Raw genomic sequence first — 19,098 nt, forward strand, 5'->3', positions numbered from 1 at the left:
ATGTTAATATCTCTTTTATTACAAAATAATTACGATAAAACTTAATAATAATAATAATAATAATTTTACATATTATCATAATTTTACATATTTACAGAATATCAAAATTACTATTGGATCAGAACATACCGAATGGAGACCAATAAACTGTGGAGTTCGTCAAGGATGCCCCCTCTCACCACTTTTATTCAATATATACATCAACTCCATCATCAGACATTGGCGACTAATAATTCATGGAAACATCCCGCTCTTCCGAAATTGTACTCTAGATACATTATTATAATATGCAGACGATCAGGTTCTTTTTGCTACAAATGAAGACGAGCTGCAATACTTAATACGTCACCTGAATATAATAGCACAAAATTTGAATATGAAAATTTCCCCAAACAAAACAAAAATTATGGCGTTCCAAGGTAAACAGCCAGTTAGGAGTAAAATTTGCATTGGAACCCATACGTTAGAACAGGTAAACTCATTTAAATATTTAGGTTATAATTTGACATATTTACCAGTTACTGATATAACTGAAAATATTCAACATTTTAATGGACCCTTAAGAACCATCAACCAGGTTTTCACAACTACGAAAACCCAAAAACATACCAGGTTAAAAACATATAAAGTTCTAGCAAGACCTGTCCTCATGTATGGTAGTGAGGCCTGGACTGTCCGAAACTCAGATGTTCAACGCCTAACAACTGCGGAAATGAGATTTCTAAGGAGGACTGCCGGCTACAGCTTGCTTGACCACAAAAGGAATAAACTAATTACAAAAGAATTGAAAATTACACCTATTTATGAACATCTCAACCACTATAGACAAAAATGGCTTAACCATGTCAATAGAATGGACCGTTCCAGACTCCCAAGACAAATTCTCCGCTATATACCACATGGAAGACGATCTTTGGGACGCCCCCTGAAAAGATGGACGAAGACCGTAACAGGCCACTAGGCCTAATACCTGCAAGGACGATGATGATGATGATGATGATGATGATGATGATAATAATAATTTTACAGTTAGTTACAATATGAAAGTCAAGTGAACTATAATATTAAAGAGAACAGAAAATATCTATTTACGAGTAGATTTAGGCTTAGGCCTATATAATACTCAAAATTCTATCTGTCTATTTTATTACAGCATACTTATGATAAAACTTAATGATATAAAATTATTTTACAGTTAGCTACATATAAAAGCAACGACTATAAAAAGTAGGAGCAAAGAGATTTATGACCGTTGGCAAAGAGTAATTTCGTCGATGCTGCTGCCACCTACAGGTAAATTACTTGAAAAAGGTGTCAAATCAGATAATTTCAAAATATCAGGCATACAAGTTATGAAAAGGAGGACATTTCATGATTATTTTTAAATCCGCCCGGACCCCGGACAAAGGCCTAAAAAGGAGGACGTCTGGTCACCCTATCTACAGTAAAATCTAGCAAAAAAGTTCACGTAAATACATAGTCAATTTCACAGTTTTTTAATTACAGACACCGATACATATTTGCTTATTACAACTTTATTTTACATCATTGTTTACAAAGTCCATGCCTAATTCTACAGATAGTGCTCAAAATGGCCACCATGAGTTCTAATACTGAATTCCAAGCACCGCATCGTGGACTCTTACTATCTCTCATGTTGACATCTACAACACAAGATACAAAAATTGATCCCATGGTATGACAAAGTCACAATTCCAGTAGGCGACATGTTGAGAAATAGCGCAACAATTGCTGTATCTGTTCCAATAAATTTTTTCATGCAATTGTGTTTCTTTTCTGTAAACGGCCCCAAGGAAAATCACTTTTTGGACGGCATCGTAATTGCGTTCGAGTGGCAAAAATTTATAATAAGCACTTCTTTTGACATTATTAACATGGTGGAAGAAAAATAATTAACTTTTTATCTGTCCTCATCAGAATGTTTGTTTGTCAGCAATATAAAAATATTTCATAGAGGTCTTATATAAATGAATAACCCAGGAAAAAAGATTTTCAATACAATTTTCATAAAAATCATTAGATAGATACACTGAGAATTCTGTTGTGAAATCAGAGCCATTTTTCTGAAGACGTCCAAAAGTTAATGGAATAAATGTACAGTATCTTCTTTCCTGGAGTTCAGTTCTTTTCACTAACTTCGATAACAACGGAAGACTCGACTGTAGGTGTCCTCACTTTCAGTTTTGATTATGGCATCATGGAAAAGCGACAATGTTTTATTAGCAATATGGAAGGATCATTAAACCATATTAATAATATTAACAATGAAAATCCGGGCATATCTGAAAAAAAAATATATATATATATCGGTATATATTAATTTCGGGGACATTCTGAGGATTATATTTTTCGGGGATAGAAAACAAAATTCGGGGACTATCTCCAGAAAACGGAGACGTCTGGTAACCTTAACATACACTATCCTCATTGTGGGAACAATGAACATCTTGTGGGAAGAGAAACTCCAGCATTCTGATTCCACTTTCCAATTAATGTGGCGGTATTGCGGTTCAATATCTTATGCAGGTACATTTAAAAAGAAATTTATGATAGGACGTGCGATATTGAGTTAATCAATGTAATAACTTAACAAAACGAAAGAGAAACTATGGATTTCTTTAAACCACGTACCAACTCGCAGTTGATTTAAGTGGCTCAGTGTCAGAGTTGCCTAAGCCACAATTACACTCAAAAAAGTTATTGAAGTCTAAACTTAGACCTCGTTTTTTAAAACTATATGCTCTAATTGGAAATTATTTCTCATTTACTCTAAACTAATATTTATCTTGTATATCTACTTTGGCACACATATAAATGATAATTGAGGACGTCACTCGAATAAGGGTGCATAGAGCAAAATGTAGTTCTGATATGAACTAATTTTAATGTTTTGTCAGCTGTCAGGTTCATCATAGTTGTGTCGAAAAAGTATAATTTAACAGTGAAGAAAAACTTTTTCGACACAACTGTGATAAACCTGACAGCTGACAAACATTAAAATTAGTTTATATCAGAACTACATTTTGCTCTACACGCCCTTATTCGGGTGACGTCCTCAATTTACTGTCATTTTATGCAGAAATTTGCGACTAAAAATTTGTGATTTAGGTAACTTTGGCACTGAGCCACACATTTGATCTACGGGAAAGGACATAAAATAACTTTTGCAATTTTTTTCAAATTAAATATACTTAAATTTCAATTGAAATAAATTAATAATAAAAACATTACCTATTTGAAATTGTATCTTCCATACAAACTGTAACATAATTTTTATCTTAGAAAGAAGTTTTTCATTTTACAGAGCATGAAAAGCTTTCCTCACAAACAAAATCAGAAGCAGATGTAACCCTACCACAGAATGATTTTCTTTCCTTCTTTCTTTCTTTCTTTCTTTCTTTCTTTCTTTCTTTCTTTTCTTTCTTTTCTTTCTTTCTTTCTTTCTTTCTTTCTTTCTTTCTTTCTTTCTTTCTTTCTTTCTTTCTTTCTTTCTTTCTTTCAAAACGAATGATGATAGCCACAATTTGTTATACCTCAAATGTAGAGTATCTTTGGAGATTACTAACCTCTATAGCAAATGTTGATGCGCAGATGTTTATTCTTTATTCCTTATTGTTGGTAGCTGTTTTCGACATTTTGTTTTAGTCACTGAAAATGCAGTATGTACACATTACAACCAAATACCTTATTTGTTAAATCAACGACTCTTCCTTGTGAAGCAATACTGGATTACGAATTCAATTATAGCTACTCAAAGGGCATACCAAAGAGAATTTGGTGTTCGTAATCTCCCCCAAAGAATCACAATACTGAGACTGGTAAATAAATAGGAAACAACTGGATCTCTAAAAGAATAATAATTTTTATGACAATAAATACAGTATACATATTAAAAAATAAACTTCTGTGCATCTCGTGACAGGGAATCAAAACTCCTATATAATATAACCTAACTTTTCAGGGACTGGAAAAATGCTTTTACTCATAGAGTAGAGAGAAATAAGCAATTTCAGGTGGTTGTTGTTGTTGTTTACATTCCATGGTATTCTTACATCCCTTCACAGCTACAATATGGAACATGTAAAAAAAAATCCTAATAGTAGCTACTATATGAAATCTATACAGAAGAGTTTTACAATACAGTATAGTGTACTAGTACAGGGACATCATTTTATTTTTACTTCAATTTTTATTGTACCTGAGTTTTTGAATGTACTTCACTCCCACCCCTTCTACTAATGAAGTTCAACCGTCTTCCACACAGATCCAAGACCGTATATACAGACATTAGTAGCCTTACGGTCATAGTAAACAGTACGTTCCAAAAATAAGTTCGCGTTTTCCAGTGACGAAATAGCTTTCAATATTGAATCATTTTCGCACAGGTACTGTCGTCCATTTGCCTACGTCGTATCCCGGTTTCCCCCCCACCAGCTTTTATTCGCCAGCTAGTGGCTGGGCTGTCTTAGCTCTTTTCTGAGAACATTAATTTCTGTTAGGAATTGGACGTCTACGTAATATTATACAACTGTTTAAAATAACTTAAGTAAAAGGGCCTCGTTAAGCAAATTAACTGTCACGTGATTTCCTCCCTTTCTACGACCCTACGACATAGGACAGACCGTAGATAGCATGTCTGAGTAATTTTATCTTTTTGGATCGGGCAGAAGTGAAGATTGAATTTACAGTACGTAAGGTACTCTTTTATAGAGTAGGTACAGAATTATTTCAACATGAGTTACTAGCACGAAGGACGAAACTGGTAATTGGAATTAGGTACAATGGTCTATACTGCGATAATATGCACAAAAGAACTGAACCCGGGTATCGAAATGAACGGCCAGCATTTTCAAAAATGTGTTTAAATATCCATATTATGATTATTTTTCAATTTCACTTCATTTTTTATATTGTAAGGTACTGTAGACAGTATAATATACTCTGCATAATGAATACGTCCACACGGACAGCTCAGTTCGTGAGTAAAAACACTCGTTGTTAATACTGTACTGTATTTTGATTTTAAAAAACCTAATGAAAATTATCAAACTCAAAAGCGCGATATTTCCTAGTTTACGGAAATGGTTGAACTACTTTTCTTCCCTCCTATACCTAGTAAAGTGATTTGTTTGTACATTACGCCAGTATCATCGAACTCCAGTCGTGGAAGGGGGCAGCAAACGGCGTTGATCCAGAGATATAGCCAGGTTAATATTAAAAATGTTAGTAAAAATAAAATGATGTCCCTGTACAACACAAAGGTTTAGTATCAATACTTAATACAAGACAGAACATTCATGATACGTTGTTGAATATCATAAATTCAGCTACGGAATAGAAGGCTTGAGAAATTAGATACTTTTTTAATTTGGTCCTAAATAATCTTATGTTTTGAGTTTTATGTTTTATATCTATTGGGAGGCTATTAAAAAATTTTACTGCCATATAACGCACTCCTTCTTGATACCACGATAGACTTGCCGTGAAGTATGAAAGTCATTTTTTGACTCGTATTCATGCTATGAACTGTTGAATTAGTTACAAAGTTTTAAATAATAATGTTAAAATAATAGGATTCGTTTAAAACGTGCAGATTTATTGAGAAACAAACATCTGATATAAAATGTGATAGGAAGTGCAGTTACAGTACCGAATTGCAATGTACTACAAGATACATTTTCAGTGTCTCAAACGTAAATCTTTTTCGGTTTCTGCCAAACACAGTTTCATAATTACTTTTACATTCACATGGGAGATACGCTTTCCGAGGCACATTTTTACAGGACGTAGCTTTATGAACTCAGGATCTCTGTCTAGCTATTCGTGCAAACTATGTGAGAATTGTGTGGAATATATTTCCATGTGTTACTTGTAGGCTAATTGCATATACGTTCATGTTAAAAAATATATAATTACTATTCTGGCGGATGAATATTCTTTGTACACCAAGTAGGTCAGGCCGATGTGATTTATATTGTTGAGTGAGGTACTAACGGTCCAGTAATTACCTTCTATGTATCCTTTCACTGGCGTTCAGTACTTCATTATAATGGCCTTCCATTCCCTTACATTATGGAAATCAAAGTAAAGGGCTTTGTATTCTTCGTTTATCAACTTCTGAAGTATCTGTCATACCTCATATATCATCATCAATCACGAATTAGGCCGAAATCCTTAAGCGCTTGAATGGATTTTCCTAACAATTATACTTATTTGGACTATACTCCTTTCTAGAAAGTATATTCATACTAAAAATTTCACAAATTATTTCAATTATTTAATTTTAAAGACTTGAATAATTTTCGAATTTTTTTCATTATACGAAATACAGAAAAATTATTATTGTGACACTGAAAAAACACGATTTCTATATTTTCTTGAAAATTCGCATTTTCAGTATCACTGAGGCCGAAAATTAGAAATACCGATAGGCCCTACTGTTTAAACGAAAGTGTAAGGGTCGCTTGTAGAATTTATCTGTAGTAATGTCACGAGAGGTCTGAGATCTGCCGATAAATCTCAGACCTCGAGTGACATTTATTAGGACTATTTCGTGAATAAAATAAAAATGTAAATAATATATCCCTAAAATTCGATCACAAAATGTTAATAATTGTATATTTACGAATACTTAACCTATTCAGACATTGTGAAGTTGAAATAGATGAATATCGATTACTGCAATAAAGAAATTCGATGTTATTATTCAGTAATGCCAATTGCGAAAAGCGAAATACAAGTTTAACAATGTTAATTACATGTACTGCACTTTTCTCTTATTGTTATAACATAAATACATTTTCATTATCTGCTGAAATCATGATTTAATTTAAAATTTTATAATATAATTATCAGGGAACGGATTTATATGGACTAAAAATATATGAAATATGTAAATATATATGTAGTTATTTTTACCAAAATATGGAATTAAATATGGATTTTTACCAAAATATGGAATTAAATATGGACTTAAAATTATAAAAAAATGACTATGTACGTTAAATATTGGTACATTTTAATCAAACTAAACAAAAAATATAATGGACGTACCTTATCTTCCAATGTAGTTTCAACAAAACACAATTTTTATTGTCTGTTACCATAACAATAGGTTACAAACATTTCTTTCAAGTGCTGAAAAGTGAATCTTCTTCTATTGTCTCTGAGGATAGATTTATACTGACTAAAAGAGCGTTCGACGTCACAAGAAGTAACTGGTACATAATTCAATTTCACAATGTCTGCTGGGGATAAGTCCAAGTTAATCTTCACTGTTGATTCACCACTCATCACAGCAACAACCTTTTGTAGTTCTTCATATCCAGGGTTTTTTGAAAGTACAGTGTCCACCTTAGCTCTTACTGCATCTGCAACTTTACCTCTACCACGATTCAGTTGTTCCACAGTACTATTTATAATTTCAAAACTTTCAGATAGTGAAAGGTGCCTATTTTGGAGACTTTTGAGCGTTTTTATGATGCATGAAAATGTATGCTGAATGTGAGCTAAGTCATTCTTCACACTTATGTCACAGGTAACTGTTTTCGCAGTATCAATTGAGACTGCATCTTCAGAGTCCAATGCAAGGAGAACATTGTTAATAGAGTCTATATGTTCGGCATAATATTCAACTGCTTCTAGCCATGTACCCCATCTAGTTAAAATTGGCTTTGGTGGCAATGGAATTTCAGGGTACATTTCTTTCAACACGTTAACTCTACTGGGAGCTTTGAGAAATACTTTTTTCACTGATGAAATCAACAAATCTACTTTAGGGAAATTGTCTCTGACCACTTCTGCCACACGATGAAATGCATGCGCCACACAAGTAAAATGAGTCAATTTAGGATATACAACAGATAATGCTTGTCCAGCTTTGACCATATAAGGGGCAGCATCGCTAATAAAGAATAACACATTATCGTACATAATACCCTTTGGCCACAGGATACCCATAGCTTCGTTGAACAGTTTAACTATAGTTTTGTTATTGCACTTTTCTAGAACATCACAATGTAAAAGAATTCGTTCAGAATATTGTTCACTTAACAAACCGATAACTACATTACCAACAAGTCTACCTTCTTTGTCGGGAGTCTCATCAATGGAAACCCAAATTGAACTATCTTTAATTTCATCTCTTATCTTCTGTATTGTCTCATCGTAGATGGATGGAGCATACGTCTTCCTAAGTGTTGACTCATCCGGGATTGTATGTTGAGTATATTTTTCAAGGAATTCCCTGAAGACCTTATTCTTTAGTTTGTAGAGAGGAATATCAGCAGAGATGAGAGAACGGCACAGGTCGATGTTAAACTCAGATCTTACATTCGATGTTGTTGGTTGTGTTAAAAACAATTGTCTCTGCTTGGAATTTAGTTGTTTGTTGGCCTGATGTTTACTAGTTGTAATGTGTTGTTGCACCAGGAACTTTTGTGTAGATGATACTGCACACTGACACAAATTACAAAATAATATTTTATTGTCAGTTGATAAACCATCTTCTTTAAATTCTGAAATGTAACTTGTTAGTTTTGATTTTAAATTGACTGAATGACGTACTTTTGGCATATTTACCGTCTTTATAGTATGATTTACAAAACTGAACCTATGTGTACTCTGACTGGCATTTAACTGTTGAGCTGCACAACTGAAGTCTGTTAAAAATTTTAAATTAAATTAATACAGTTTTGTAACTTACTTTCCCATTGTTGATAGGACTGCTAATTTTCAAATAACTCTGATGTTAAAGGGATTACTGAACATGTGTTTAAATCTCTATTGTTGAAATGTATTTTTAAAAGTTAATGGAATTTTGTTTTGTTTTATTGTTAAACCTAATATAATATGGACTGTTTTATATGAAATATGGAAAATATATGGAAATTAACGAAAATATGTACTAAACTCTAAAATATGGAAAAATATGGAAAATAAAAGTAGGATTTTTCAACCCTACACATTGTGAAACATAAAGATAATGCAAAATATAAATTATATTAGCTTTATAAGTAAATATGTATTTACATATAAATCCTTTCCCTGATAATTATAGTAACCTAATTAATACATTAATTAAATGAAGAATTGTTGAAAACGCATTTATCTAATCTGAATGAAGGAATGTATTTTTTTTCAAATAGCCTACAATGGACATGGATTTAGAAGATGAAGATGTATTTTATAGGCTACAATAGGTAAGGTTAGCTGTGTGAGCAGGACCAGTGTCAGCTGCGCCTTATTTCGACCGTTACTACGTGCTACAGGAAAGCATTTTTTATAGCTCGACAAATGCATTCTCGCTGTAGTGAGTAACGGAACTAAAGCTGCATCTACACAGTTCAATATTCCAATCGCGTACGCATGTAATCTGTGTATAAACTTACGTTAAATTAAAATGCATGAAGATTTTGTGTCTATACTCTATTGTGCGTTGTTTTGAACGTCGTCTTCACTGCGTAAATATATTAATTAATATTAAATATTAATCTTGCATTCATTGCTTTAAAGTTGAAAGAAAAGTTTAACCGTGTAGTTGTATCTTAATGTATTCATGATCATCAATTCACGGGGAAACAGTTGGCGACAACGACTAAACAAAAGAACGACCATGCGATAAATTGATAGCGATAAATCTAGCTTCAAAAATTATCGCAAAGTCTGACTGTGATTGGTTGGAATTCAAAATTTCATTACACTTCATTGATCGAAAATGGAATGACGTAATATAAACGAAATAGTCAAAACAAAACAATTAGGCCTAAGTTGGTTTGGTCATATTATGTAGAGGATGACAGAATCTCTGCCAGAAATCCATCTCTGTAGAATGTAGTATTGCTACTATCCTTGACTTCAAATGTCATGTTTTTGAGCCATATGAAGGTCCGCTCCCACTTAGCGGAATCGAATGGAACAGAATTTCTCTTCCCAATGTATTTAAATGTAAGATAGCAGAAAGCGGGGCGTCGAATCGAACGGAAGCGAATTGAACAGAACAGAATTCATGAGCTAGAATATTTATTCCACTCTTCCCCTGCCGGAATAGAATTTCTTGTTTCGGGTATGATCGTAAGTTCTCGTGCAGCCTTCGTGAAGAAACAAATGAACCATATCCATTCTTGGCGGCTTAATTTGTTTACTATTGAATATTAGTGCTGAAATAGTACACAGACCTATACAAAAATCACAATGTAATACGAACTAAGAAAAATTAATAAATCTAGTGTAGAATTAGTCTCTTTTACATGACCAAACACAAAAGTACTGTTCGGTTCGATTCCGTTAGATGTGAGTGGCAGCAGACTTTTCGTTTCGATTCGATTCGGTTCGATTCCGCCAAGTGGGAGCGGGCCTTTATATTGTGTTTTTAACAATTGAAAAATAGACATGAAAAAGGCTAGAAGTGCCAAAAAGACAAACCGTAGAAAACAGAGCTTTCTTGTACGAATAGTAATGTATATCATCCATCTTACACATCTATGAGAGAAGCTAGGGGATAAATGAAATTCCGGTGGTACTTGTCATTTTTCTCAGTGGATTGAGCCAGGGACATGCTCTTTTTTCTTTTTTGGGGGAAAACTAATTTTCGATTTTTTTTTTTTTCAGGGAGGAATCTTCCAGCGACAGTAGTGGTACGAGTGGGCAACAATCGGCCTGACTTGGGAACTAATCCCATCTGTAATCGGTTCACTGGCCAACTAGAAGAGGGAAAGCCATTGTTCCTGCCCTGTAACCCACCAATGCCAGGAGCTTTTGTCAGCGTCCATCTGGAAGGAGCCAATCTGAGTCAACTCTCTATTTGCGAGGCATTTGTTTACACTGATCAGGTATGAATGGTTGTGAAATTTATTATTATTATTATTATTATTATTATTATTATTATTATTATTATTATTATTATTATTATATTTTCGTTATTAATATTAATATAATATTTTCGTTATTATTAATTATATTATTATTATGTTATTGTTATTATTATTATTATTATTATTATTATTATCATCATCATCATCATCATCATCATCATCCAATGGCTTTCCAAGTTCCTCCAAGCGAATGGTGGGATAGCACCAATTTAAAGGCCACGATTCGCTTCCTCCCTAATCCTAATAATAATTAACTTTTCCTCCCTTTGCGAGGACGCGTTTTGCGTACCTTTTAAATTCCTCCTCCCACTTCTCCTCTTTCAATTCAATTCAAATTTAGTTACATAAGGACCGAGTTAAGAAGATTAAAAACGTTGGAATTTTAGAATAGAAAACTATGCATAGTGAGAACATAATATATGTTTACCTCACTCATATTTTCTATTAGCATTGCACTCATAGTAATACAGTGAGGGTTGATACTTCTTGTAATACATAATTTTGCCAAGAGTTATAACCTGAAGGAAAGATGGTTATTTATGTGAATAGATTTCATTTTCGGGAAGAACATGGATTTAAATGATTCTATTACAGTACATTAGTTTCGATAACCGTCAAAGTTTTGTGGAATGAATTGTCAACGATATTCGAAGCCCCGTGTATAAATTAAATAAGACAAGTGAAAGTGGACAGCCGAACATAAGAAACTTATTCACGCGAAATTATATTATGAAAGCAGTGGATAAGCCATTGGCGAGCTGATTGGGATAATTGCAGGATGTAGCACATTCAATAAATATTTACAAATTACGGCTCTTTTGAGAGGAACTTGTTTGTATGTTGCCTGTGTGAATGGTAGGAAGAGACTGTTTAACTTATATTAGTTATAGTTTCGGAATGTAAAGCACTGAAAGGACGAAGGTACTGGTATTAACTTTTTTAAATTGTAGACTTTTCATAGTAATATAAATATGACAGGAAAACTCAACGTATCTTGGAATGTGAAACAAACAAGTGATTTTAATCTTGTTTTACAGGCGTTGCCTATTGAAAGATGTCCTCAGTTCCGAGATCAACCTCCTGGAAGTACAGCAACATACAATGGAAAATGCTACATTTTTTACAATCGCCAACCACTCAACTTCAAGGATTCTCTTGCTTTCTGTCGCAATCGTGGTGGCACTCTGGTGGACGAAAGCAATCCAGCACTTCAAGGCTTCATCAGCTGGGAGCTGTGGCGCCGACACAGGTCAGTTGTGTAGTGTAAAGTAACTACATTTTGGTTTTATTTCATAAATTATTTTGCATGAAAGATTAACGATTGTAACCAAGAATGAATCATTAGACATATCAAAATACAAGCTTTCAAAGGAACCAGGGCATTAAAAGTTATTATTATTATTATTATTATTATTATTATTATTATTATTATTATTATTATTATTTTGTATATATTATATGAGGCGTGTAATGAGTTTTATAGTTAAATCGACCATATCCGTAATGATCGATTCTTCTGTTTTGTTTTGTTTATGTATCCAAGATATTTGTTTATGTAACCAGGTAGCTAGATTTATATGTCGAATAAAGCCAACTTTGGTTCTATAGATTGCAACTTTATTACAGAAAGGAGTAATTCCAATTTGAATTAATCTTATGGAAGAAATGGCGAGACAAGTCAAACGAGAACAATATACCGGTATCTTGTTCTGGCAGAGTAGTGAAACTCCCGAGTTACTTACTGGACTATATTCAATACTGATCTGGGGGAGAATGTAATGAGTTTTATACAGTAGTTAAATCGACCATATCCATAATGATCGATTCTTCTGTTTTGTTTTGTTTCTGTAGCCAAGGTATTTGTTTATGTAACCAGGTAGCTAGATTTATGTGTCGAATAAAGCCAACTTTGGTTCTATAGATTGCAACTTTATTACAAGGCGTTTACTTGCAAAATCAAATACATCACTAAAACATAATTTTTCAGTATGAAAGAAAAACGTTTGCAAGGAATCAAGGATTTTCAACCAATACTATTCTTTCATCATACAAATCCGTGTGATGTATCTGGCTTTGGAGCATAACAGTGCTATAGCAGTTGTAAAATCATATGAAAATATGAAATAGTAATATACGTTAAAAGAGCGGTATGTTGACGTTTTCATGGTCGAGGAAAAGATTGAAAAAGCGAAACGTAGTTGAGCTTTTTTAATTTCCGAGAACATGAAAACAAACATACCACTCGTGTATCGTACATTACTTTGTGCGAAGATCGTTTATTACATGCCTGAAAGACGAATTTCTAATTAGTTGCAATGAAATCTCCATGTTGGTTTCTGTTTAATGACTCCAACTTCGGAACACCAAAATATATTTTTTTCAACATTGTTGCTATAAAATGTTTTCTGTGTTTACTATACTCCAGCAGGCTGTGATATACGTCTGTCTTTTTTTCCCCCCAGTCTATAAATACGAACTTAAAACAAACGGTAAGGTTATGTAATGATTTATTTTTCATTTTAATATTTTAACAATATTATTTATATAACATATTGCAGTAATAACATCGGCATCTGGAATCTCGTTGATTTTTTCACGGCTTAAGGAAGCCGTGGAATGCAATAAATTTCGTGGAGTAGTAGATTTTACTTAATTTTTGCAAATATTTAAAAACAATAATTAACATTGCAATTTAGGTGAAATTTCAGTGGTAAGTTTCCAATTTATAATTATTACTATGTTAAATGTCTCTAAAAATAATATGTTAAAAGCCTAAAGCAGTAAAATGAATGTAAGCGGTAAGAAGAGGGAAATTGTTATGTGTGTTACGTTGGGAATACTGAATGTGGTATTTCACACTTACCGCGTATTGGTTCTGTGCGGAAAACAAGCAAATACGCACGATCTCGCACAATATAACATTAAGTCATTTTCGAAAAAAAAAAAAAAAAAACAGTGATGTATCTGATTTTGCAACTACACGCCCAATATGGACCTTAAAGTTATTTTTCTGATCTGTAGGCCTACTTAGGAAATTTATTGTCCGGATATACCCAGCAAGCAATTCACTTATCTCTGCTTTATTATAATATATGAATTAAAACTCCATGTCACTACTATTGTATGTGTAAAGCACAGAAAGATATTAAAATTCAACATTTTGAGTCCATTAATGCTTCATATTAACATAAAATATTCGTATTTCAATGCACTAAGAATGCTTTTATATTATTTACGATATTTTAAACATCTTGCAACAACAATTTTTTTTATCGAAAATCTTCCCAAACATGGTTCAAAGATATGTAAATAAGTTGATCAATAAAACACAAACATAAAGTTGAAGTCTATTATTGGAGAAAAATTCGTTCTGGCACCGGGAATCGAACCCAGGACCTCTCAGCTCTGCGCACTGAGCGCTCTTTCCATCTGAGCTATACCGGGACCCGATTCACGGTGCCGATTCACTCATCAATGGCCTACTACCTGCAGATGAAAAGAGCACTAAGCACACAGAGCTGAGATGTCCTGATTTCGATTCCCGTTGCCGCAACGAATTTTTCTCCAATAATAGGTATCTACTAGTGTGACTGCTCATAATCATTGATTGATTTTGTTTCACAAAATAGCACGTTAAACCTGAAACCTAACATTCAAATTGAAAATTCTTTCTTTGCAGAAGTGATTCAAATAGCCAGTACTGGATGGGTGCTGTTCGAGACCCACAGGATCGTAACAACTGGAAATGGTTGGGTGGTGAAGACGTCACAGTTTCTTTCTGGAATCTACCTGGTGGGAATGAGAACTGTGCCCGATACGACGGATCTAAGGGATGGCTCTGGTCAGACACCAACTGCAATGCGAAACTCAACTTCATCTGTCAGCATCGTGAGTGTGGAACTGTTCATGTACTGTATATTTAGTTCACGTACACATCTTAGAAAGACTGGGATCAATTTATTGGGATCTGAATTAATAATAATAATAATAATAATAATAATAATAATAATAATAATAATAATAATAATTTGTATCTATAAAAAATCGACGAATTGTTGTCATATTCTCTACAATTTCATATAAACAAATTTTTATAACTGTGAAAAATAAATTAATTGTTAATAATTTGAGGCGTTCAGAGCTAAAGTGGATCAAGTCCATGAGATGTAGTTTTGAGATAATAGCCTAGGACTTAAAGTTAACTTGCTCTAGTGGATTATCTAATTTGACTAGCAATAATTTTATTGCTCCATTCTCAAATTCTAGATTTATAAAATATAAACAATTATTGTGATGTTAATTGATGCAACACTTTGGTGACTTGATCCACATGGCTCAGAACACAATAAATAATCTGAGCCAAAAGTGACTGGTGTCACCTACAGGCGAATGCCTGGAATTAAGACTTGATCCATTACTGCTCGGAAAAGATCCAACTTCAGGTAATTAGAAAATGAATTAAACTCGATTTATGAAAATTTTTGACTTGATCCACTTTAGCTCTGAATGCCTCATTTGTTGAGTAGATACTTAATGTAATCATTCCCAGGGTACGACATAATATGTCAGAACAACGACCTTATGTGAAAGCTAAGTCAAGGGGACAAGAAGTAACTTCCCCGATATCGCCATTTCTAACAGGATCACCATATATAGGCTCGTAAATAAAACAAAAAGTAGTCTATCTGGTTTCGGCAAGAAAACGAAACTGCACTGTCGACTTCTAACAGAAAAGATGTTTGATAGAAATGGAAATCATTCTTATCTCACGTCTGCGATTTTTACCTACGGAAAATTTAAAATGACGACTCTCATAAATCCGTAAGAACTCTGCATAAATTCAAATTTCGATGTAGTGTCATTATACAGTGAAGCCTCGTTTATAAGTTTTTTTAAGGGACTCATTAGAATAATGTTTAACGAGCGAGTTGGTTCAGACTGTAGCATTTGAGACTCGTATTCGGGAGGTCCCGGGTTCAAATACCGTGGACTACCAATCTGACTGGGATTTTTCATGGTTTCCCTCAGCCACAAATAAAAACCTACAACATAATTATTATGTTGCCCATAAAATCCGCGTGAGAAAATATTTAGCAGAAAAGAAGCCAGGTCACAAAAGGACAAAAAAAACCGCGTGTTCATTACCTTTTCAGGTCCAAGCAGCGATTCGAAGCTTGCCAGTCGGAATGATGATACCTTATTTTCTGTGTTTCGGTATGGTACCGTCATAAGCAACAGAATAAGCGGCGTCATTTCAAAAGAAACCTGAGGCTAATTCATTGCTTCAAACAAACAGAAAAATCAACGTAAACTAGTGGCTTGTGCAGCAAATTCTGCAAACTAAGTTCATTAGACTTTCAAATAAAAATTTTTCAGATTTATTTTCAATGAAGAATACCAGACATTCTGAAAGTTATTTCCTTCCGTAATAATGAAACATGCTCACTCTGAATGGTTTCTTTGTGCCAAATACATTTTCTTGAACCTATCCATCTTCAGCTTTTGAGTTTCAACTCGAAAACGCAAGTAACAATGTCAGGACGATAGGAATACATTTCAAGTCATTGTGAATTGTAGGCGAAAGTTAAAAAAAAAAATTCAGGTTTGCTATGCTTCTAACAATAGACATAGCATTTTGGTATAGCAGCTGCATGTAGAGCGTAAAATCATTTTATCCTGCTAAGAGATCATGCTGAAATGATCGGGAAATTACAAAATTTTCTAGGCCTCTTATTTTATCAGTAAGTAATACCTTTTGGTCTTTCCTTAGGAACTGTAATTTTTGCGATCTCGCGAGTCAATACTGAAGAGAATGACGCATATAAATATCTACACCACACCGCTATTAATTATATGAAAAAAAAAAAAATCCAACCCAACTTGATTAATAAGTATAAAAATATTAGATTTTTAATAACAATATCATTATCTTATGTAAGTTTTGTAGTTATATAGCCGCCATTCAGTAAATTATAGAAATGAAGACCTAATTTAAGATATTCTTTACATCTACTTTTGTAACTCCAAACGTTTCACTTTCATATCATCAATATAACATTAATATTATGTATAATTAATGAAAAATAGACGCATTATGGCATTAGCTATAATAATATTTAATTTCTAATGGTAATAATGTCATAAAACCACCTCAGGTTTTGTAGATTTTAATACTGGTATCCAATACACAAAATTATACACTGTAGAATCAGACCTGTAAATTATTTTTAGTAAATCTTGAAGTTTTTAATAACCAATTGAATTTGAGCTCTAAATATGTCGGCAATCGTACAGGTCATGACCTTCGTATAATAGGCTATTGTTTATTGTAGTGTGTGTTTTGTTTTATTCTGAAATTCAATTAGTTCTCAAAACTGACGAAAGATGGATTTTGGAAAATTATGTAGGAAAACTAACGCTTCACTGAACGTCAATATTTTTCTGAAAATCCTTGAATTCCAAGCTTCAAAATAACGGGTCATTCATTAAAATCCGTTGAGCCGTTTTCCCGTAATTTCCATTACCAGTTCAAATTATATCAACATAAATTTCATACTTAATCCTTTCATTTTCAAAACAAACAAAAAAAGATAGTATATAAATAAGTGAATTTTGTATGTAGGGACTGAAAAAACATAACGTACAAATGTGAAAACGTGTAACCAGGTATGCATTTCAGGCCTGGCAGGCCCTGATAGTGCTATAGTACTATTTCTCGAGGCCAGGCAGTGCCAAGGCACTTTTATGATGTTCACATTATCGTCAAAATTTTCATTTATAAAAAGTCATGTGAGGTCTAATCCGCAGACCTAACACACTTTATATCTAGATTCGAACACATGTATTTTTGTCTGACATTCCATAAATATTTCTGTGAAAGAAGATGATAACGACAACGATGACAATAATGACGACTACCAGTACTACCGAAATCTCAGATCCAAGGTATTTTTTTTTCTTGTTTAAAAATACACTACTGCGTGTAGGCCTAACTGAGACAAAATTTAATAGAGAGAGGTCAGTGCCTTAAAACGTAGAAGTGAATAATGTATAAATCAGGTTCTGCTGTACTTAGATGCTGGTGGAGAACATTTTCAGCAGATTCTTTGAAGTGTGTAGTAATACAAATTAACCTCGTTTGCTTTCAGAACCTAAGGCATGTGGAAAACCTGAGCAGCCTCCCAATTCCACGATGATTGCCAAAAATTTCAATGTTGGTGCTGTAATCGATTACACATGCGATGAAGGCCATCTGCTTGTGGGACCTTCCTCTCGAACTTGCTTACCCACAGGATTCTACAATGAGTTTCCACCTGTCTGCAAACGTAAGTAACTAGTATCCGCGATCCTGCAAAGAATGTGGGATTATGGCACTGTGAAGTCATTCGCTCCGCTGTTGTTATATGTAATAGTAATATACGTTACAAGAGCAGTATGTTGACGTTTTCATGTTCGAGGGAAAGATTGAAAAAGCGAAACGTAGTTGAGCTTTTTTAATTTCCGAGAACATGAAAACAAACATACCGCTCGTGTATCGTACATTATTTTGTGCGAAGATTGTTTATTACATACCTGAAAGACGAATTTCTAATTAGTTGCAATGAAATCTCCATGTTGGTTTCTGTTTAATGACGGCAACTTCGGAAAACCAAAATATCTTTCTTCAACATTGTTGCTATAAAATGTTTTCTGTGTTTACTATTCTCCAGCAGGCCGTGTTATATGTCTGTCTTTTTTTTTTTCCCCCAGTCTATAAATGCGAACTTAAAACAAACGGTAAGGTTATGTAATGATTTATTTTTCATTTTAATATTTTAACAATATTATTTATATAACATATTGCAGTAATAACATCGGCATCTGGAATCTTGTTGATTTTTTCACGGCTTCCTTAATGTTACTTGTATCAGGAATGCAATAAGTTTCGTGGAGTAGTAGACTTTACTTAATTTTTGCAAATATTTAAAAACAATAATTAAGATTGCAATTTAGGTGCAATTACAGTGGTAAGTTTCCAATTTATAATTATTACTATGTTAAATGTCTCTAAAAATAATATGTTAAAAGCCTAAAGCAGTAAAATGAATGTCGCGCTTAAGCGGTAAGAAGAGGGAAATTGTTATGTGTGTTACGTTGGGAATACTGAATGTGGTATTTCACACTTACCGCGTATTGGTTCTGTGCGGAAAACAAGCAAATACGCACG

At 33.5% G+C, this 19,098-nt stretch overlaps 1 protein-coding gene across 5 annotated transcripts in view; it reads left to right on the top strand.

The window, feature by feature from the left end:
* Nucleotides 1-19,098, top strand: part of LOC138697636 (uncharacterized) — a 308,784-nt gene that overhangs the window by 255,373 nt on the left and 34,313 nt on the right. For all 5 annotated transcript variants that reach the window (XR_011331589.1, XM_069823058.1, XM_069823057.1 and 2 more), the window contains exons 4-7: nt 10,630-10,850; nt 11,930-12,141; nt 14,572-14,780; nt 18,041-18,217. Coding sequence is in view for 4 of the 5 variants with exons in the window: in XM_069823058.1 (XP_069679159.1) it covers nt 10,630-10,850; nt 11,930-12,141; nt 14,572-14,780; nt 18,041-18,217 (819 nt within the window). In the remaining variant the exon portion in view is untranslated. The remainder of the gene's footprint in view (nt 1-10,629; nt 10,851-11,929; nt 12,142-14,571; nt 14,781-18,040; nt 18,218-19,098) is intronic.

Source organism: Periplaneta americana, chromosome 4, assembly GCF_040183065.1.
Source record: "Periplaneta americana isolate PAMFEO1 chromosome 4, P.americana_PAMFEO1_priV1, whole genome shotgun sequence".
Classification (NCBI taxonomy): Eukaryota; Metazoa; Arthropoda; class Insecta; order Blattodea; family Blattidae; genus Periplaneta; species Periplaneta americana.